The sequence below is a fragment of the Capra hircus genome, chromosome 22 (genome assembly GCF_001704415.2).
Source record: "Capra hircus breed San Clemente chromosome 22, ASM170441v1, whole genome shotgun sequence".
Taxonomy (NCBI): domain Eukaryota; kingdom Metazoa; phylum Chordata; class Mammalia; order Artiodactyla; family Bovidae; genus Capra; species Capra hircus.
In genome coordinates this window covers 56,364,216-56,386,603 of record NC_030829.1, presented here as the reverse complement: position 1 = coordinate 56,386,603, position 22,388 = coordinate 56,364,216, and the positions used below count along the sequence as shown (strand labels likewise).

Sequence of the window (22,388 nt, the reverse complement as noted above, 5' to 3'; positions counted from 1 at the left end):
CATTCTGCTGTTGCTTCCTGGAATTTAGTTTATGTGAGCCGTGTGGTCTGGGGGAAAGAAGTCTGCTTTGAGGGCTGGGGGACAGGAACTGTCACAAACTTTCTGTGTGACTTTGAACAAATCACTTACTATTTCTATTATGACTTTCATGATGAGAAGACAAGGCCCACGAGGTACTGTTATGAGGTGCTTTTGCTCATGCTGTTCTGCCATCTGGAATGCCCTTCCACTTGCTCCCTTATCCTGAAGTTAAGCTGGTGTAACACCTCCTACAGAGGGGCTTTTCTAGTTGTCCCAGCACACCGTCTTGCCCACCCTCCTCAGCAGGTGGGATCTTAGTTCCTCAACCAGGGATCGAAGGTGTGCTCCCTGCATCCCTGCATTGGAAGCACTGAGTCTTAAGCACTGGACTACCAGGGAAGTCCCTCCTCTGGGGTTTCTAGCGTCAGCTGTCTGTACTTGACACTGTGGGCATGAGGGTCCATGGTGCTATTCATCCCTCCAACCACCTTGAGTTCTTGAAGGACGAGGCCTGGGCATCACTGTCCTAAGGCTGCCCAGCCTGGTGCAGGAACTTGATGAAGCCTTGAAGAATGACCGAGTCGTCTGCACTCTTGGATCAGTCAGCATTCCAGGGATACAGGCCTAGGAATTTCTGGCTTCGGGTTCAGAGGACTCCCTTTCCCTTGGGATGATTCACAGAGCCCCAGCAGTCCTAATGTCCCTCACTGAGCTTGGTGAGGGGCTTCCCTCGTAGCTCAGTTGGTAAAGAGTCTGCCTACAATGCAGGAGACCCGGGTTCGATTCTTGGGTCGGGAAGATCCCCTGGAGAAGGAAATGGCAACCCACTCCAGTATTCTTGCCTGGAGAATCCCATGGACAGAGGAGCCTGGCAGGCTACAGTCTATGGGGTTGCAAGAGTCAGGCATGACTGTGCAACTATGTACACACACAGTGTTTGGGAAACTTCTGGTCTATCACGGATAAAATTTTAAATTCCAGGAAAGCAAGTTAACTGTGCTTACAAATCAGAGCATATGTGATCTCAACTAGGAACTGGAAGTACATCAAGATAACAATGGGGGACCTCCCTGCTGGTCCAGTGACTAAGACTCTGCACTGCCGTTCAGGGAGCCTGAGTTTGATCCGTGGTCAAGGAACTAATCCCACATGCCACCATAACTAAGACTTGGTGCAGCTAAATAAATATAAACAAATATTTTTAATAAGATAACAACAATAGTATTTATCTCAGGAGATAAGATTCTGAGAGGCTTCTATTTTCTTCCTTTCTGTATTTTATAAACGTTAATCAATGCTCCCAAAAGGCTTTTTCATCATATTTTGCAAAATATCAAAGAATACAGAAAATAAGAAAACAAAAATTACTCCAAATTCTATCCAACAGGGATGACCTCCATTAATATGCAAACAAAAATTATTTTAGCTTTCTCCATGATATATTCAAAATATATAATCTTTAAAATTTGCTCAAGGACTGTTTTTTTTTTCCATTATGATTTATTACAGGATACTGAATATAGTTCCCTCTGCATAATTTTTAATAAAAGGTACTATAATTGCATGCTGTCTAAAATGAGGATAATTTTTTTATGTGCTAATTCAATTGTTTAAAAAACTAACTTGGGCAGAAAAAAATCACAGTTAGTTGTTGGCCCCCCCAGTAACCATCACAGAGCCTGGCACATGGTTGATGTTCAATAAATATTTATTGATGGGAATTCCCTGGCAGTCCAGTGGTTAGGACGCCATGATTTCACTGCAAAGGGTCTGGGTTTGATCCCTAGTCAGGAACTTAAGATCCCACAAGCTGTGAAGCATGGACAAAAAATATATATACATATACAATTTAACATATATTGAATAAATGTAAGGAGATACAGTAATATGTGTTTAGTGGTTATCCAACAGAACAAAGGATGTTTTTCTTTCTTCTTTCTACTTCTTTGTATATTTCACATTTTCTATAATGTGCCCCTGTGTAAGCTTTTACAAGAAAAAAGTTTTAATTAAAAACTAATAGGCTGCATTAAGAACAAATAGATATGTAGGGAGAGTGGTGCTGGATGCCAGACTCTGAGTTAGGGTCCTTTGTGTGGAGGGGGCTTGGGGGCAGCTGGGAGACATTCAGGCTCTGGGCCCCGAAGACTAATGGTCTGTCTCAGCATGAAGAATGCTCAGGGTCCGAGATACAGCGACTGGCCACCAGGGTAGGATCAGAGACTAGGATCCTGGATGTCAGTCTGTCTCGAAGGTTCCAGGACTCTGTGTTTGTTTTCCTGATGCTTTCTGTTAGTGCTCAGTTTTGCTAACTGTTGATTGATATGACCAGTCCCATGTGTACTCTGGAGACCGGAAGGAAGGGGCTTCTGGCTGCACTTGGTGAACATCTGCAGGGAAGAAGCATCCCCAGAGGGTCAATCAGAATCAGAAGACAGAACGTCCCTGCCCAGGTAGGGAGGAGAAACAGGGACGGAATCCCCTGCTGGAGGCCCCCTGCCTCTGGAAGTTCTTCAACAGCTAACTTCACTGGCTTCACTTTCCTCACCTGTTAAATGTGAGTAAAAATAGACCCTTCCTGATGAGCTGCTGGGCTTCCCTGGTGGCTCAGTGGTAAAGAATCTGCCTGCAAAGCAGGGGATGTGGATTTGATTCCTGGGTCGGGAAGATCCCCTGGAGGAGGGCATGGCAACCCACTCCAGTATTCTTGCCTGGAGAATCCCATGGACAGAGGAGCCCAGCGGGCTATACAGTCCATGGAGTTGCAAAGAGAGTCGGACACGACTGAGCGACTAAACAATAAAAACAGCAATAAATCCTATGATATAATAACTTTTGTCATGGTCTCCATCTGATGGATGAGGACCCCAGGGCACACAGGTTTAAGCAATTTACCAAAGACACAAAGCTGTTGGTGGTAAAGAAAGGGTGTGAACCCAGGCAGGCAGGAACCTGTCATCCTTTCCAAGAGACCCCTACACAGTGTTGGTGGTGGTGGTTTAGTTGCTCAGTTGTGTCCTCAGGCCCACATGTACTGCCTGTGTGTGCTCCTGGGAAACTAAGATGTTCCTTGACATGAGTGGCTATATGGGAAATACAAAAGAACAGTTGCTAAGATACTACGGAATAACACGGCAAAATGCTTAGGATAAGATAGCAAAGGAATTGAAAAACTGAGGACAGAATTGTCCATGTGGGAGTTTTAACTGTACAAGTCATGTGTACGGAGAGGCAGGCTCAGGAAGGGAATGCGGAAAACCAGAACTGCAATAGTGAGGTGGGAGAGGACAGGAGATTGTTTTTTCCATGTAAATGCTCATCTTCAATGATATTTTAGTATATGTGTATTTAATTAAGTCATTGCTTTACCTGAGGAAGAGGACGAGGAGGACGAGGAGGAGGAGGAGGAGGACGACGAAGAGGAGGAAGACTTGTCTCTCTCATTTTGTCCTTGAGAAATGAGTCTGGCCTCCCGGTCTTGCTTGTGGAAATCCGTCTCTCCATCTGGGAGGCACACGTAGTTAAGGAGGAGTATTTCTTGCCCTTCCCACCCTAGGGACCACCCAGGCCTTCCTAGGGGTCTATGTGGACTTGGGGATCCAGGAGTGGCTGGATTCTGTGGGGTTGGATTCTTCCCAAACCCCTAGGGCCCATGGGAGGTGCAGGAGATCAGGGCTCCAGAGGCTCTAGGAAGGCCAAAGACAGGCATTTCTCTGGACATGGAGCCCACAGAGGGGCTTCTAAACCCGTCATCCTTTCTAAGAGACCCCTACACAGTGTCAGTGGTGGTGGTTTAGTTGCTCAGTTGTGTCCTCAGGCTCCTCTGTCCACAGGATTTTTCAGGCAACAATGCTGGAGTGATTTGCCGTTTCCTTCTCTAGGGGATCTTCCCAACCCAGGGATCAAACCCTCATCTCCTCTATTGCAGGCAGATTCTTTACCGCTGAGTCACCAGGGAAGCCCACCCTGTGCAGAACAGTTGCCAATTTAAAATTCTTTGTAAATTACAGAGCAAGTGGGATCCAATCAAGCCCTAAACCTTCCCATTCTAGGGGCATGCAGGACCCTTCTCCTCTTCTGGGAACTATCCCTAGTGCCAGTCCAAGCTCCCAGAGCCTCTGAGATTTGGGGGAGCAACTGGGGTTCCCACTGCTAGAGAGTGCTGGGGGACAGACTGGACCAAGCACACACATATGCAAGTGGATAAAATCACTACTTCTCTAGAGGTTTCAACTGTAACTTGGGCCATTCATTGAGCCACATGAGCTGGGCAGGGTCTTCTGTTCCAGTCATTACTGGACACTATTTCCCATGTGGCTTTGCCCAGAGGGCTAGAGAAAGCAAACATACAGTCTAGATTTTCTGATTCTCCATGAACTTGACTGTGGTCTTGAAGTGATCCTGAAGTCTCCATGGCTTTCCCTGGAGGAAGTAATTAATATTACCTTAGTTAATATCTTTAATATATAAAGAGCTTGGCAAATAAATAAGAAAAGTACAAACACCCATTATTCAAAGGTATAAGAAGAACAATTTATAAAAACAAACACAAAAATAGGGAAATCTGAGTAATGATCAAGTTTTGATACTATTAAGAACTTATTTTTTTAAGACTTTAGTTTTTAGAGCAGCTCACAGCAAAACTGTTTTTCTTTACTTCTTTGCGTTGTTCACTTAAGAAGGCTTTCTTATGCTTCCTTGCTATTCTCTGGAAATCTGCATTCACTTGGGTATATCTTTCAAATTGTGGTGCTAGAGAACACTCCTGAGAGTCCCCTGGACTGCAAGAAGATCAAACCAGTCAATTCTAAAGGAAATCAAACCTGAATATTCATTGGAAGGACTGATGCTGAAGCTGAAGCTTCAATAATTTGGCCACCTAGAGCAAAGAGCCAATTCATTGGAAAAGAGCCTGCTGCTGGGAAAGATTGATGGCAGGAGGAGAAGGGGGCATTGGATGGTATCATGGACTCAATGGACATGACTTTGAGCAAGCTCCGGGAGATGGTAAAGGACAGAGAAGCCTGGCACACTGCAGTCCACTGGGTCTCAAAGAATTGGATACAACTTGGTGACTAAACAGCAACAAACAACGAAACACAAAAATTAAACAGAGGCACAAAGACTGTCCATACACCCCCCGTTTCTAAACATGGACAGCCTCTCCCTGTTATCGACATCCTCCATTAGCGAATTTATTGTGTTAGGTGTGATATTTAAGTTGAAGCTATATTTATTTAAAATATCCTTCAGGACTTGTCTGGTGGTCCAGTGGATGAGAATCCACCCACCAATGCAGGGGACACAGGCTGATCCCTGATTCGGGAAGATTCCACAGGCCATGGGGCAACTAAGCCCGTGTGCCACAACCACTGAAGGCAGAAAACCTAGAGTTCATGCTTCACAACAAGAGAAGCCACGGTAACTAGAAACCCACACACCACAACAAAGAGTAGCCCCCACGCAGCATCTAAAGACCCAGCACAGCCAAAAGTAATTAAAATATCCTTCAATTTAGAGATGAACATTGAAATATTTATGATGAAATTATATGATGTCTAGGACATGCTTCAAAATAATTTGATTATCTGAATAAGGGAGTTGGAGGGCAAGGTAGGGGGAAATCCAAATACAACAACAGGACAAGTTAATAACTGTTGGAGCTATATCAAAATATAAATAGTTGGGAATTCACTAGAGGTCCACATATATAAATATATATAGTTATCTCTGAGATCTTGTATACATATACAGTTATCTCTGAGTGGTAGCATTATGGGTATTTTTAGTTTCTTATTTTCACTTTGCATTTTCTAAATTTTTAACAGTACTGCTTTTGTTATAGTAAAATAACATTTCTTTAAATAACTTAAAATGTTATATGCCACCCTACATCAGTATAGTACTAAGCAGTTTTACCATGGGTTTATATGCTCATAATTCCACATGAGCCAGATCACAAATCAGTCTGGAGAGAATTGGGATTAATTACTTCACATTTGTATTATAGTTTCTAGATAACAAAACTTTGCAAAAGATTATCTCATTTAACCTTCACTATATAACCTTGTGAGGTAAATTTTATCATCCTCACTTTATAGCGGAGGAAACTGAGACTCAAAGAGATGAAGTAACTTGAGACTCCAGAACCACATTTTGTTTAATGCAACCCCAAACATTGGTCTGGAGCCCAAAACTGCTCAAAGGCCATCATGCAGGCAGGCCCTGCTGGAATACCCGTTGGGATTACAGACACAAGTGGTCAAAGCCAGGGCGGGAAGCAGGCACTTGGAGCTGCAGAATGAGATTTGGGAACCTCTCCCTTCAGGACACCATACCCTGTGCTTTCCTGGAGTTCTGAGTGGGTGCTGGTGGTAACTCGAAGAGGGCCTTCAAGTGAGGCCCTGAGAAGGCTGGGCGTGTGGCCTTGGAAAATCTAAACAGCTAACCTCAGTGAGCTGGTGCCCTTCTCTAGAGGAAATACATGGAGCTGCCATGGTTGGGCTGCCCGACTCAAAGCCTTGATTTTAGCTGGGCACATGGTTGTCCAGCTAGGGACAATATTTCCCAGCATCCCTGGATGCTAGATTTGGCCAAGGGACCACATGACTCATGTTCCTGCCAACAGACTGAGAGCGGATGGGAACTGTACAGTGGGGAGCTGACAGATGTTCTGTGGTTCTGGGGGGAAAGTACACACACACACACACACACACACACACACACCTGCAATAAATTTTACTGCTGTAAAGAATGGATGGGGGAGTAAATTAGGGATTTGGGATTAACAGATGCACACCACTGTATGTAGAATGAACAACAAGGACCTACTGTACAGCACAGAAAACTATATTCAGTATCTTATAACTTCCAATGGAAAAGAATCTAAAAGAGAATAGCTATAAATGTATATGTATAACTGAATCACTTTGTTGTTCACCTGAAACACTGCAAATCAACTATATCTCAAGAAAAAAAATAATAAGAATTTTAAAAGAATGCATAGCACACAAATAATAAAAAAATAAGCTCCTCTGTATTGTGAATTTCATATACAACAAGTAAAATGTAATGCTTAGTTTTGAGGTTTAATCCGCGTTAGTAACATTTGCTTGACCACTTTCTTAAATTCAGACCATCAACAAAGCAAACCATAAAGCTCTGATTTGTATAGGTTCCTGATTTCTGTGATATAAACACTCCCACTGACTGATATCAACATGATGTCACTGAGTGCAAAGCTGGGAAGAGGTGGGCAGCGGAATACAAATAGCCTCCTGCAGCGTTTCCACCACACACGCAGAACCTGCGAAAACCTCAAGCGCCCGTGGAACAGCAGAATGTAGTCAAATAAATTAGGAAGTGATACATTTTGAGTACTTATTAGCCTTGCTTGTTGTAGGATTTAGTTAATTTATAGAATTTAATTTAATTTAAAACTGGTTCTGTTTAACAACCCGATCCCCAAATTCCTAAAGATTTAACGATCGGTTCTCGCGTGTGGGAATCTGGTTTCAGTTCTGGGCTCCTAAACTTCTGCTACTTCCACTTCCTCCTTCCTGCTTTTTGTACCCTGATCTGTGGTGGGGGGCTAACCTCCGTCACGCAAGCCGAGTCAACACCCCAGGGAAGCCCTGAGCAATGAGGCAAAGCAACCTGGGCCCCACAAGGCCTTGGGCTTAGAGCCGCCTGCCCACCTGGACCTACCTCTGGTTGACCATGTGCTCAGGGAATCAGCTTCTCTCTCCTGTGGGACTGGGATTCGGTATTTGTTACAGCATCTTAGCCAAGCTGTGCTTTGTTCTGAAGATCCCTACCCCACCCCATTTCTTCTCCTCCCAGCTTTGAGTCTAGGGATTCAACTCTGACAGGAGGTAGATTCACTCCTCTTTGACTACTTTGGACCCGGGTCTCAACCTCCAAACTCCTCACATTTGGGACCAATGCTCCTTTGCCAGTGTACACTTTGTATGGCGTTTAGCATCCTCCCCATTAGAGGCAGGTAGCACCCTGCCCCAGTTTTGACAGTCAAAATGTCACCACACATTGCCAAGTGTCTCCTGGGGGTAAAAATCATGTCTACTGGGGAACTGCTGGTCTACAGAACCTACTTTAAAAATATGTGTATTTATTTATTTGGCTGTGCCAGGTCTTACTTGCAGCCCATGGGATCTTTAGTTGTGGGATCTAGCTCTCTGCCAGGGATAGAATCTGAGCCCCCTGCATTGGGAGCATGGAGCCTTAGCCCCTGGACCACCAGGGAAGTCCCCAAGAGAAACCACTCTTTAAAAGCTTTTCGTTGTTGTTTAATCACTCAGTTGCGTCTGACTCTTTGTGACCCTAAGGACTGTAGCCCACCAGGCTCCTTTGTCCATGGGATTTTCCAGGCAAGAATACTGGAGTGGGTTGCCATTTCCTTCTCCAGGGGATCTTCCTGAGCCAGGGATCAAATCCAAGTCTCTTGTGTTGGCAAGTGGATTCTTAATCACTGAGCCACCAGAGAAGCCCTAAAAATTCTTTTCAATTTAATTAAAAAATTTTATTGAGGTATAATGCTCTTATAACATTATATTAGTTTCAGGGGCAAAACATAATGTTTCGATATTTGTAAATGCTGCAAAATGATCACAATACTAAGTCTAGTGAGCATCTGTTACCTTACACAGGTAAACACAAAGTTTTTCTTGTGATGAGAAATTTTAACATCTATCCTCTGAGCAACTTTCAAATAAGCAACAAAGTATTTTGAACTAATAGTCTCCATGCTGTACATCACATCCCCAGGACTTTTTTTATTGTATAACTAGAATTTTGTAGCTTTTGACCCCCTTCACCCATTTCACCCATTCTTACCCACCCTCCACCTCTGGCAACCACCAATTTCTTTTCTGTACCTATGAGTTCATGGGGGTTTTATTTGTCTTTGGCAGAGAATCTACTTTTAATCCACCACAAGACCCAGACAAGGCAGCATCTTTCCGCATGCCTCAGAGCTGGACAGCCTGGGTGTGAACCCTGACCCTTGTAGCTGTGGGATTCCAGGCCAGTGACTTAACTTCTTGTGGACCTCAGGTTCCTTATCTGCAAAATGAGGACAATAATAGTGCTTACCTCATAGTGTATTGTGAGAATGGCATGAGTTAAAACCCATAGAGCACTCAGAACAATGGCTGGTATAGAGCAGGGAGTGAATAAATGCCAGCTGAGATGACGATCATTATTATGACGGGGGCAGCAACAAGACAGCACGTGCTGTGCGGTTGGGCAGAGCAGGGTTCAACCTCCCTTGTGCACGAGATGACCCTGGCCGGGCAGCCCCCTTCTCCAAGTTCTAGTTACCTCAACTGTGAGCTGTGATGGCAGCACCTTAGAGAAGAAAGCCGGCCAGTGCCTGCCCGAAGGAGGGCTCCATAAGCATGAGTCCCCTCTTCCATAGACCTCCAATGACCCTTGGGCATTCGGGGTCCAGTCCCAGTCCCTCCCATCTCCCATCTCCTAGACTCCAGGCTCCATTACCCTTTTCTGGAATAAAAATTCCCATTTCTCAGGGCAGAATTCAGCTCAGCATTAGGAAGTCACTAGCCAATAAAATGAAACTGATATCTAGGAATGAGTGACTGACGACCAGGAGCCCTGGGGTATATCTATATTTTGAAGAGGATCCTTTGTACATAGCAGGTATCCAGTACATCTCAGAGGCTGAGATCATCTCTCATGGTGGAATTTCAGGGGGAAGAAGAGACTCAGAGCTGTATGAGGGCAAGCAAGCTACTGCAGGATGCCAAATATGTCAACAGTTCGCCAAGCTGCTCCTACCTCTCGCCTGCTTTAGCTGTCTTCTTCATGTGGTAGCCCCTGGGCACACTCACATTTGCAGGCCTCTAGACGAGAAGGCAATGGCACCCCACTCCAGTACTGTTGCTTGGAAAATCCCATGGATGGAGGAGCCTGGTGGGTTGCAGTCCATGGGGTTGCGAAGAGTCGGAGACGACTGAGTGACTTCACTTTCACTTTTCACTTTCATGCATTGGAGAAGGAAATGGCAACCCACTCCAGTGTTCTTGCCTGGAGAATCCCAGGGACGGGGGAGCCTGGTGGGCTGCCGTCTATGGGGTCACACAGAGTCAGACACGACTGAAGCCACTTGGCAGCAGCAGCAGCAGACTTCCACTGAGGCCATTCTTCCTTGTTGCCAAAACTGTACGTGACTTTCCAGGCATAGCGCAAATACCACCTCGTTCATGAACCTTCTGCTGACGAGGTCTAACCAGAAACCACCCTCTTTACCCCCATCCCCTTAATCCTTGTGCCCTCCTTCACCCCTGCACTTCCTTCTTGTTAACAAAACTGAACTTTGTTCCTCCATATCAAGTAGATGGGTTCCCTGGTGGCTCGGATGGTAAAGAATCTGCCTGCAATGTGGGAGACCTGGGTTCGAACCCTGGATTGGGAAGATCCCCCAGAGAAGGAAATGGCAACCCACTCCAGTATTCTTGCCTGGAGAATTCCATGGACAGAGGAGCCTGGCGGGCTATAGTCCATGGGGTCGCAGAGAGTCAGACATGACTGAGAAACTAACCCTTTGGGTTTCACAGGTGGCATTGGTGATAAAGAACCCATTTCCCAATGCAGGAGACATAAGAGACAGGGGTTTGATCCCCAGGCTGGGAAGCTCCCCTGAAGGAGGGAATGGCAACCCACTCCAGTATTCTTGGCTGGAGAATCCCATGGACAGAGGAGCGTGGCAGGCTGCAGTCCATGGGATCATACAGTTGGACATGACTGAAGCAAGTGAAAAAGCTGGCTTAAAACTCAACATTCAAAAAACAAAGAACATGGCATCTGGTCACATCACTTCATGGCAAAAAGATGGAAACAATGGAAACAGTGGCAGACTTTATTTTCTTGGGCTTCAAAATCACTGCAGGTAATGACTGCAGCCATGAAATTAAAAGATGCTTGCTCCTTGGAAGAAAAGCTATGACAAACCTAGACAGTGTATTAAAAAGCAGAGACATTACTTTGCCAACAAAGGTCCATCTAGTCAAAGCTATGGTTTTTCCAGTAGTCATGTATGGATGTGAGAGTTGGACCATAAAGAAAGTTGAACCCTGAAGAACTGATGCTTTTGAACTGTGGTGTTGGAGCAGACTCTTGAGCATTCCTTGGACAGCAAGGAAATCAAACCAGTTAATCCTAAAGGAAATCAGCCCTGAATATTCATTGGAATGACTGATACTGAAGCTGAAGCTCCAATACTTTGGCCACCTGATGTGAAGAACTGACTCTCTGGAAAAGACCCTGATGCTGGGAAAGATTGAAGGTGGGAGGAGAAGGGGACGACAGAGGATGAGATGGTTGGGTATCATCACTGACTTGATGGACATGAGTTTGAGCAAGCTCTGGGAATTGGTGATGGACAGGGAAGCCTGGTGTGCTGCAATCCATAAGGTCGCAGAGTCAGACACAAATGAGTGACTGAACTGAACTGAACTGAACTGAAGTGACTTAGCATGCGCGCATGCATCAAGTAGATACTTGTTTTCCCTGTGAGGAGTGGCCATATGATCCAGTTTTGGCCAAAAAGAAGTGAGAAGTCTGATGGGTTCTGGGAAGGAGTTTTGCTTCTCCTGATAAAAGAGGCCAACAGTACTGGTGCTGTGTCTTGCCTCTCCTTTCTTTCTTGAATGTGATGGCAGGAGCTGCAGTGGCAATTCTGTGACCTTGAGGGAAAGCCAAAGCTAATGCAGGGACATTGAGCTGCTGAGCCCTTGACAGCAGCCACCTGCTTTCTAGTTACTTAAGAAAAACAAACCCTGCTTTGTTTAAGCCTCGATAGTCAGGAGTCTCAGCATTTATAGCTGAAAATAATTCTGACTGATATACTTTTCCTCCCCTGCCTTCATACATTAATTGAGTATCGACTGTGTGCTTAGGCTAGGGTGAAGGCATTGTGGTAAAGACCCCGCCTGCCAGTGCAAGAGACATAAGCGACATGAGTTTGGTCCCTGGGAAGATCCCCTGGAGGAGGGCACAGCAACCCACTCCAGTATTCTTGGCTGGAAAATCCCGTGGACAGAGGAGCCTGGCAGGCTACAGTCCATGGGATCACAAAGAGTCGGACACAACTGAGCAACTTAGTACACAGTACGTATTATGTGCTAGCACCAGGGATACTGTGGTGAATAAGTTGTATCCTTGTCCTCAAGGTGTTTCATAGTAGACAGGGGGTGGGGTGGGGTGGGGTTGGGTGGGAGTCCCAGGGGAGCCCAGGGGCCAAATCACACCAGGGTCAGTCAGAGTTCCTGAAGAAGTGAATGCGGAAGGGGAGCTTGGAAGGGCCAGAAGGAGCGGCGTGCAAAGGCACAGAGGCAAGGGGCCTTGGCCCACATGCAAAGCAGTTGGCAGGAAGCAACTCCAAAGAAGGACGCGATTTGGGGGGGGCCTAGGGGGCATGTTGCTCTCCTGAGCCTACGTTAGCCATGTCTTGTTTCAGAATCTTCCTTCTCGAGGCGCTGGCTTGCCACAACTGCTGGAGCCACTGTTCTATTCACTTTCTGATCCCTGCTCAGGGCCTGGGAGAGGGTCTGACACACCCAGGGTGAGTCTCCTGCACTAGATCACCAGCCAGCCAGGGAAGGGATTACGGCTGATTCATATCCGTGTCACCTGTGCCCTGCACAAGGCCTGGCGAAAAACAAAAATGATGACCTGGATAATGACGAAGACAGCAACAAGTAAGTGCTTCCTGTCTGTCAGGCAAGGGTCTGAGGAAATGACACACGTGCCTCACGTACGCCTCACACAGCTCTATCAGGGCCCACTGCGCTTGTGCCCACTTTACACGTAAGAAAGCGGCGGCAAAGAGAGGCTACGAAACTTGACCGGGGAGCTAGTAAGTGGTTGAGCAAGCGTAGTTGCTTAGTCCATGTTGATGCCGGCAGCTCTTCCCAGGCCTCTGTCATTAGCACCAGGAAAGAAGCCACTGACAGTCACTGGAGTGTTATGCAAATGACACCAACTTGGCTTCTATTGACACCTAGCCCACTGGAGCCCTGAGCAAGTGTCCCCAGAACCCAAGGAACTTCCTCAAGCAGTTTTCAGGACACTGAAACGGACAGCAGGGGAAACAGAATGCTCATGGAGGCAGGACCCGAGGGAGCCCTGTTTCTCCTCTTAATGTCCTTCCTCATCTCTCCTTCGCCCATATTCCTGCTATAAGAAAGGATCAGCAGAACTGTAGAGGTGTAATACTCTGAAAGTCACTGTGCAGGGCGAGGCTTAAGACAAAAGGACAGTGCACTAGGGGTGGGACATCAAACAGAGGGATTGATGCCAGGGACTTCGGAAAGGCAGGTTCACAGTGTATGACCTCTTTTGAGCCAAGATGGGAGCACAGGGCTTGAGACAGAAGTGAAGAAAGAAGAAAGCAGAGAGAGGAGAGAGCACATGGTGTGATCCCGGAGGCAAGGCATGCGGGGGGTCTCAGTTCCCCAAACAGGGATCAGACCCATGCCCCCCGTAGCGGAAGCACGGAGTCTTAACCACTGGACTACCAGGGAGTTCCCAGTTCCCATGATCTCATTTCACACACACTACTCTTATTTTACGCAGGAAGAAACTGAGGTTCATAGAGACAAGTGACTTGTTCAAGGTCTCCCCGCTTACAGATAGACTCACATCCATTCCCTTCCCTACTAACGTGATGCCCCGTTCCCCAGTCCTGGTTAGAGGCCTGTAGGCTTCCCTCTTTCAGCCACCTGCCCCATTCTGAGGCCGGTCCTACAAGGACATGGAATACTTAGCATTTTCCTCTGCAAACCCCAGCCCTGCTGAGTCACCGGTGGTGCCAGGGCCGCTGCACCTACAGGCTTTGTTAAACTGGATTTCCACTTCAGTTCAGCACAGATTTCCTAAGCTCCTGCTATTACAAGGGTGGGAGGGACAGTAAGGGACACTGAGTCTTTCCAGCTTCACAGAGCCTTCCCCACCCAGCTAGGGTGGGGCATTGGTGTCTGAGTTAACAGATGGAGAAACTGAGAAGAGAGAGGAAGTTGCCCAGGGTCACATAGCGATTCAGGGGCAAGGCTGGCTCCAGAACACTGTCTTCCAATTCACAGGTTACTTATCTTCCTCAGGTGTCCCACTTTGGAGAAGAGGGCTAAGACTGAGTTGGATTTTTAAAAAATCTTTATTTTTTGGCTGTGCCAGGTCTTAGCTGCGGCACACGGGATGTTCAATCTTCATTGCAGCGTGCAGGTTCTTTAGTTGAGGCCTGTGGGATCTAGTTCCCTGACCAGGGATTAAATCCTGGCCCCTACATGGGGAGCGTGGAGCGTTAGCCACTGGAGCACCAGGGAGGTCCCTGCAGTTGGATTTTCAACAGTGGCCAGAGTGGGACGAGGGCTGAGTGGAAGAGGTGGGCGGTAGTGGGGAGGTGACGGGGTAGGAACCCCATGAGGTTGGGGAATCATCCTGGGCCTTGAAAGCTCAACTAATGACCAACTTTTCCCATAGGTGGACTGTAACGTCGTGCCTTGGGGCCACCAATGGTGGGCCAACTCAGTTAAACATGCCCAGGGCAGGAGGTGGGATTCAAGGGGCGCTGGAGCAGAAATAGCAGCTGGGAGGGGAACAGAGCCGACAGAGGCGTGGACTGTCCTAGTCCACCGGGCATCAAAGCCCCTTCTGGCGACAGGAGAGAGTGCATGGTGTGATCCTGGAGGCATGGCTTGAGGGATCTCAGTTCCCCAAACAGGGATCAAACCCATGCCCCTTGTAACGGAAGCACGAAGTCTTAACCACTGGACTACCAGGGCATTCTCAGTACCCACGATCTTACCTCACGCATGCTAGTCTTAGCCCAGGAGCAAGTCACAGCTCTGGATGATGTCCTCTGGCTGCTCAAGTCACCCCAGACAAGCCCACGCCGTAACATCAACCACATCCCGGCCAGGCAGACGCAGCTCCAGGACAAGCATGTGGGAGTGCTTGAGGGGTGACTGCCCTCCACCCGGGCCAGACTCTCAGCCTCTTCCTCCCAGGGATCTGACTTGTGATGAGTGTGAGTGACACAAGCTGTCAACCAGCCGGTGCTGCTCTGCCTTGCCACAGGGCCCTCTTGTTTCTGCTCCTGGGCGCCATCTTCTCCGCGGTTGCCTTCCTCACATGCGCGCTCTGCTCTGCAAGACCCCCATATCCTCCCAAAGAAACCCTTTTATGGTAGCTGGTTGTGGTTTCTGTTATGCGCAGCCAAAGCTCTTGAGTTGAGACAAATGTGTGTGTGTGTGTGGTGGGGTGGTGGGGGAGGTTCGGGGAGGGGTACTCTGAAAGGGTAGGCAGAGCAAACCGGGGCTTGCAAGGCCGGCCAGGGCCCCTGAGGCCCCCACACCATATGAGGTGTTTTGTCACAACTCCAGGCTGGGTTGGGGACCTCCTGGGTTTCCGCATCGCGGTAACCATCTGAGCCAGCTGTCTTCCAGATCTTGCCCTTGAGACCCGTGCACTTGCTGAGGACAGAGACCACCTTGGAGCTGGTTTGGTGCCTCTCTGGTTTTCTATTGCTTCTGTAACAAACTCCCACAAACGTAGCGGCTGGAAGCAACACATGGTTAGCACCTCGCCGTTCTGTAGGCTGGAAGTCTAGCACAGGTTCACCAGGCTAAAATCCAGGTGTCCACAGGGCTGCCTGCCTTTCCGGAGGCCCAAGGGGAACACCCATTTCCTTGCTGCTGCTTTTCCTCCTTCCTCTCCCACCCCCGACTTTGTCCAGCTTCGTGAGGCCACCCACATTCCTTGGCTTGTGGCTCTTCTTCTATTCTCAGAGCCAGCAGTGTCAGGGCAAGTCCTCACGCTGGACTGTTCTGACCTCTTTGGCCTCCCTCTTCCACATTTAAGGACTCTTGTGATGACACTGGGCCCCACCCAGACCACCCATGATCACCTAGGATCATCCCATATGTTAAGGTCAGCAGATGAGCAACCTTAGTTCCACTTATGATGTCCATTCCCTTTGGCTGCATAAACTAAAAGGGTCACAGATTCCAGAGATCAGAACGCAAGCATCTTTGGGGATCATCACTCTGCCTACCACAGTCTCCCCCCAACCCAGTGCCTGGCTCAGCCCAGAGCTTTCAGAGGCCAAACATCTTCCTTCCAAGCTTCTCTGACTCCACCATCCTTCTGGGCCCTCAAGCTCCAAAGGCAGGAAGGATGACCCAGCTCCTTCCTCTCCCGCCAGCCAAAGCCCAAGCCTGTCCTATTTTTCCTTCAAGAGGAGCTGGTTTCTCCATTCCCACTGCCTCCTTCCCAAGAGATCCTACATGGGGACTGAGGGCTTTGGAGCCGGTTATTATTGTGTTCCCATCCCTGTTTGCTGCTCAGCTTCTGTAAAATGCGGTATTAATATCTCTCCCCCTGAGTGTTGTGGGGATTGAAGGATATCATGCCCACAACTAGCCCAGAATACTGTCACCCAGTAAATGAGAGTTTCCCCTTCCTTCGCCATGCTCAACATCTCCCGAACTTGGCTAATGGTCAGATGCCCCTGGGAGCACTGTTGGTAGTGCAGATCCCCCAGCTCTCTCACTCAGAGTCTGATGTTCAGAGCAAGGTTAGGGTTAGGGTGCTCAGGGAAATCTGTATCGTTAACAGAGGCAACACATGCTAGGCAGAGTGTGGTCCACTCAGACCGCCAGAACCTCTCCCCTGAGTGTTATGATAATCTCCCAGCAGGCTTGCCTGCCTCTGGCCTCCTTTCAAACAAGTTGCTGGGCTGCCCTGGGTTTCAGTTCCCCCATATGTAGAAGTTGCATACTACAAGGTTCTTCCAGCTCTGACATTATAGGATACTAATGCTCTGCTCCCGTTAAAGCCTTCAGGGTTCATCCACTCAATCAGCAAAAGCACTCAGGGTTGATATGACCGGCGCAAAGGCCTAGAACAGCATGTTTTAAAAGTGAGTTACAAATAGCCTTTTATGGGCCCCTCAGAATACTCCAAGAAAAAGTGGATTTTATGTTCAAAGAAGTTTGGGCAATGCTGCTCTCCGTAGGCTCCAATAGGAGCTGCACAAGGTGCAGTCACATATGAAAGGCTCTGAGAAGGCCTGCAGGAGAGAAAGCTCTTTTGGTCAAGCTAATCTGGTCCTTCCGCAAACTACACAAGAGCACAGTCCTCTCTCTTAGAATGTAGCTCCATGACTTTTGGCACAGTGTTGGAAACTGTCATCTGCTCCAATCCCTGCCATGTCTGGGGCCAGCCTTTTCATCCTGGCATCCAGGCCTGGGCACTCTCACTGGCCACTCTGAACAGTGTCAACTTTCGGCGGCCAGGGTTTTGTCCACCCTTCAAGCAGAACAGTTGGGGAAGGGAATGAATCAGAAACAGACCCTGGGAAGCAGGGGCTTGGAACAGAAATGGTGTTTTCAGAGCTCCAGACCCCATGATGTGGGTGGAAAATCCTCTTGGTACCTTCAGGGGAGGGGTTGGGAGGAAACTGAGTCAGCTGTTGTGAGACTGAGGGCCTGGCTGGACCCTGCCACCAACCCCTGGGCCCATTGCTTCTCTTCTCTAGGCCCTTTTTTTTCATCTCTGACACAGAAAATAATGTCACTCACTGAGGGTTTTGGAGCTCACCTGGGGCTGTGGATAAGATAGTACACAGTAAAATGATCTCATTGCTAGAAAAGACCCTGATGCTGGGAAAGACTGAGGGAGAAAGACTGAAGGAGGAAGGAGGAAGGGTCAACAGAGGATGAGATGGTTGGGTGGCATCATTGACATGTACATGATTGTGAGCAAACTCCAGGAGATAGTGGAGGACAGGGAAGCCTGGCATGCTGCAGTCCATAGGGTCGCAGAGTCAGACATGACAAAGCAAAGCTAACACAGCCTTTGTTTATATTAACAGAAGCACAGAGTCCATGGTGAGAAAGGTGACCTCTGCGTTACCATCTCCTATCCTAGGGCTCAATCTTGGGTCCTGAACAGAAGAGAGTCTGGACAAATCAAGATAATTCAGAGGATAAGGGGGTGTGGAGACTATATCAAAGAGAATTGGATGAAGGAGCAGGTGTGTTAGTGCACAGCCATGTCCGACTTGCTCAGCCTAAGGATAAGCACTGCATAAACAGACCTGGTCACTGTCCCCAGGCCTCTGCAGGGCTTCTCCAGGACAGGGGGACCAGGTGGGGCTGTGAGCTCAGAGGGAGCAGTCAGGATCTTGGGGAGTCACCGAGGCAGATGCCAGCTCAATATATGGAAAAACTGTCTAAAAATGATAACTGCTTCATGTCACGAGCACCCCGCATGAGAGGTGGCAAGCTGAGGCGTGGCAGTGGTGGGCTTAGATGTCCTTAGCTCAAACCCTATTAGTCTCTCAAATAATAATCTCCAAAGCACAGGAAGGACAAATCGGTTCATCTATTGCTACTTAACTTTTTAAAACTTTAATTTATTTATTTTTGGCTTTGCTGGCTCTTTGTTGCTGTGCAGACTTTTTTCCAGTTGCAGCAAGTGGAGGCCACTCTCTAGTTGTGGCACACAGGCTTCTTACTGCAGTGGCTTTTCTTGTTGCAGAGCACCAGCTATAAGGTACACAGGCTTCAGTAATTGTGACTTCTGGGCTCTCGACCACAGGCTCAATAGTTGTGGCACACGGGCTTAGTTGCAATGAGGCATACGGAATCTTCCCGGATCAGGGATCGAACCTGTGTCTCCTGCACTGGCAGATGGATTCTTTACCACTGAGTCACCAAGGAAGCCCTACTTCTACTTCATTTTTAGCTAAAAATAGTTAAGAGTACATAGTTCAACTCTGATGTGCACCCTTGGCCATATATCAGACACCCAACGCCATGTCCACTAAGTGGGGTCCCTAGAGGCCAGTAGGGAAGCCCACAATGCAGACAGGTCTGCTGTGGCCACATTTCCCATTCCTCCATGGTCAGCCTATTGCCCTATATTGCCGTGTCCTGGTGGTGGGTTAGGATCAAACAATGCAGCTTTAACTGAATCAGCCCCTGTAGTGTGGACGAGGGGCTTCAAAGAGTCCCTGTCAAGAAACCACGGAAGGAGACAGTGCTTATCAAGAATGTACAAGCCAGACACAAGAAAAGCGTGGAAGAGACCCACCACTGCTCCTAGTTCAGGTCCTACAGCAGCCAGCCTAATGTTGCAAATGATAAGGACCAGGATCTCAGACACACACACTGCTGCTGACTGAAATCATAATAAGAAAACTCCTTGAAAGGTGGACTTCCATTCATTATTGTTGGTGATGGAAAGTCTGAACTCTGGTGTTGGTGATGGAACTCTGAATATACTATGTTGGGCCTTGAGATATTAACTAATGGTTGCAGTACCTGTATATGACAAACCTAGACAGCGTATTAAAAAGCAGAGACATCACTTTGCCAACAAAGTTCAGTATAATCAAAGCTATGGTTTTTCTAGTAGTCACATATGGATGTGAGAGTTGAACCATAAAGAAGGCTGACTGCTGAAGAACTGATGTTTTTGAGCTGTGGTGCTGGAGAAGACTCTTGAGAGTCCCTTGGACTGCAAGGAGATCAAACAAGTTAATCCTAAAGGAAATCAACCCTGAGAATATTCACTGGAAAGACTGATGCTGAAGTTGAAGCTCCAATACTTTGGCCACCTAAAGCGAAGTGCTGACTCATTGGAAAAGACCCTGATGCTGGAAAAGATTGAAGGTAAAGGAGAAAGGGGTAACAGAGGATGAGATGGTTAGATAGTATCACTGACTCAATGGACGTGAATTTGAGCAAACTCTGGGAGACAGTGAAGGACAGGGAAGCCTGGTGTACTGCAGTCTATGGGGTCGCAAAGAGACAGACAAGACTGAGCAACTGAACAACAACAATTCGTATATAATTTCTAAATCCATAAACAAATATATGTGTTGGGGGTGCCTAAACATTTTTCTTGGGCAGACGGTGTTATCAACAATTTGGTGAACACTGCTCTGGATTTTTAGGCCCAGCTAGACACTAGGGGATGCTATTCCCTGTTTAGGTTGGAGGTCTAATTAGATTTGTTTTGGATTTAGGAACAAAAAAACTAGTGGGAAGTGTGCTCCTGAGTAAGCTTTTCTGAAGTTCACAACAACCACCACAATGTTTGAAAATTAATGGGAAGAAACCAAACACTCTGAAGAGGTTTTCCATGGCTCTGACCCTCCAAGGTAGGTGTCTTGTTAAACAGCCAGAGCCAGGTCAGGCTCCTCTTTCTCATTCTCTCATCCCAGATGCTCTCAGTTTTTCTGTCTTCTCTCTCTCTCTCTCTATCTTTTCCCAGCAGTATCTCACATTCTGTCTCTCTCTCTCTCACACACACACACACAATTGGCAACAGCAAAGACCAGACAAAAGGCATCCAGAGCAGGAGAAAGAGCTTGCTGCCTCTTGAATGTCAGACAGACCCAGACTCACTTCCCACCTCTACCAACCACCGACTGTGAGATCACTGCAAGTCTCCCCCAGTCTCAGAGCCTCAGAATCTCCCCTGGAATAGCCACATCAACAACTCAACAATAACATGATAACCCAATTTCAAAATAGCCAAAGGCTTTCAACAGACATTTCTCTAAAGAAGATGTACAAATTGACAACAGCATATGGAAAAATGCTCAACATCATTAGTCAGTATAGAAGTGAGAATCAAAACCACAGTGAGATACCACTTCACACCTACTAGGATGGCTACAATATGAAATACAAATAACAAGTTCTGGGGAGGAGGTGGAAAATTTGGAGATCTGACATATTATCGGCGGAAATGTAAAATGGTGCAGCTAGTTTGGAAAACAGTTTGAATTCCTCACAATGTTACACACAGTTTCACCATAGGACCCAGCGAGTCCTCGTAGTATATCCAAGAGAATTGACAGCCTATGTACACACAAAGACTTGTACATGACTGTCCGCAGCAGCATTATTCATAATAGAGAAAAAATGGAAGCAACCCAAATATCCATCAATTGCTGGGTGAATAAACCAGATGTGATATCATCATACAAGATTCTTCAACCATAGCGAGGAATGAAGTGCTGACACGCGCTAAAACATGCATAAACCTTGAAAACATTATGCTCAGAGAAAGAAGCCAGTCAGAAGAGAGCCCCTATTGTATGATGCCATTTACATGAAATGTCCAGAATAAGCAGATCCATAGAAACAGAAAGTGGATTAGTGGTTGCCAGGGAGAAGGGGACACAGCGAGTGACTACTAGAGGGTATGGGGTTTATTTGGGGAGGATAAAAATGTTCTAAATTAGACAGTGGTGAATAAACTGAAACTCAGTTTCTTCACAACTTGGTGAATAAACTGAAAACCACTGACGTGCACACTTTAAAAAAGGTGAATTTTATGGCATGTGAATCATATCTCCATAAAGTTATTTAATTTTTTTTAAAAGAGAATCTCCCACATAGAGCTGTTATGAAAATGAAAGAAGGCCTCCATTGACGATGACCAGTAGGGTCCCCAGTCCGGGTATGTGGCCAGCATGTGGGAGACGACATGCTAACAGGGTGACCTGGCAACGATCTCAAAGCACAAGGACCCCAGTTTTTCAGAAGGCTGCGCCAGCCCAAATTCAGGAAGACGTGGAGACAGGAGGGGGTTCACTAGTATAGATCTGCTTGGACCCCAAAGAGGACAAACACACCCTTCTTACGTGACTTTTCTCTCAGTTTTTAAACAAATCAAGTCAAAATGATAAGCCCCAGACCATAATCTTTCCCGTCCCCAGTGAAAGGAAAAATGGGATGGCTTCCGACCCAAAAGCCGCCTCCCAGGAGAGAAGCCAGGATGCTCTGCGCACAGGTGAGGGGACTGGGGCTCCCTCGCGGCCGCACCCCCCGCGCCGTGAGCTTCTGACAGCAGCGGGGCTCCCCCTTCCCCCGAGTACTTTTTCCTCAAAGATGCCTTCGAGCCCCGAGGCCAGGGCAGCTTCTGCGGGGAAGAGGAGGGCGTGTGTGAGGAAACACCCGCCAAAGCTGTGGGTCCCACGAGGGCGGAGGGGGCGAAGCCTTCCGAGAGTTCGCCAGACCCTTCACCTCACAAATGGGGAAGCTGAGGTCGTAATGTTTCTGAAGGCCCCGCAGAGCAAGTTAGCGACAGACCCGGAGTGGGCCGGCGGGACCCTCCCAGCACGGGGAGGAGTATTCACGCTCCCCTAACTCTCCAGGGGAGACGGAGGCGCTCACCTGACTGGGAAGCCCCTGAGTGGGACTCAAATCCAGGCCCGCCGGGAACCACAGAATGTCAGGCCTGCTGAAGAGCTTCTTTCTCTCCAAAACTCCGAAAAAAATCCCCCGCCCCGCTCAGGCGCCCCGTGTGCC

At 47.6% G+C, this 22,388-nt stretch overlaps 1 protein-coding gene across 6 annotated transcripts in view; it reads right to left on the bottom strand.

The window, feature by feature from the left end:
- The window catches only part of TMEM40 (transmembrane protein 40), a 33,339-nt gene that overhangs the window by 10,874 nt on the left and 77 nt on the right, over window positions 1-22,388 (bottom strand). For 5 of the 6 annotated variants that reach the window (XM_018038459.1, XM_018038462.1, XM_018038463.1 and 2 more), the window contains exons 2-3: window positions 4,372-4,443; window positions 3,391-3,525 (exon numbers count right to left, since the gene is read on the bottom strand). In XM_018038459.1, coding sequence (XP_017893948.1) covers window positions 3,391-3,525; window positions 4,372-4,435 — 199 coding nt within the window. In that variant the 5' untranslated portion in view covers window positions 4,436-4,443. Of the gene's footprint in view, window positions 1-3,390; window positions 3,526-4,371; window positions 4,444-22,253; window positions 22,385-22,388 lie in introns of those variants that run through there. The other variant, XM_018038460.1, reaches the window with a different exon arrangement.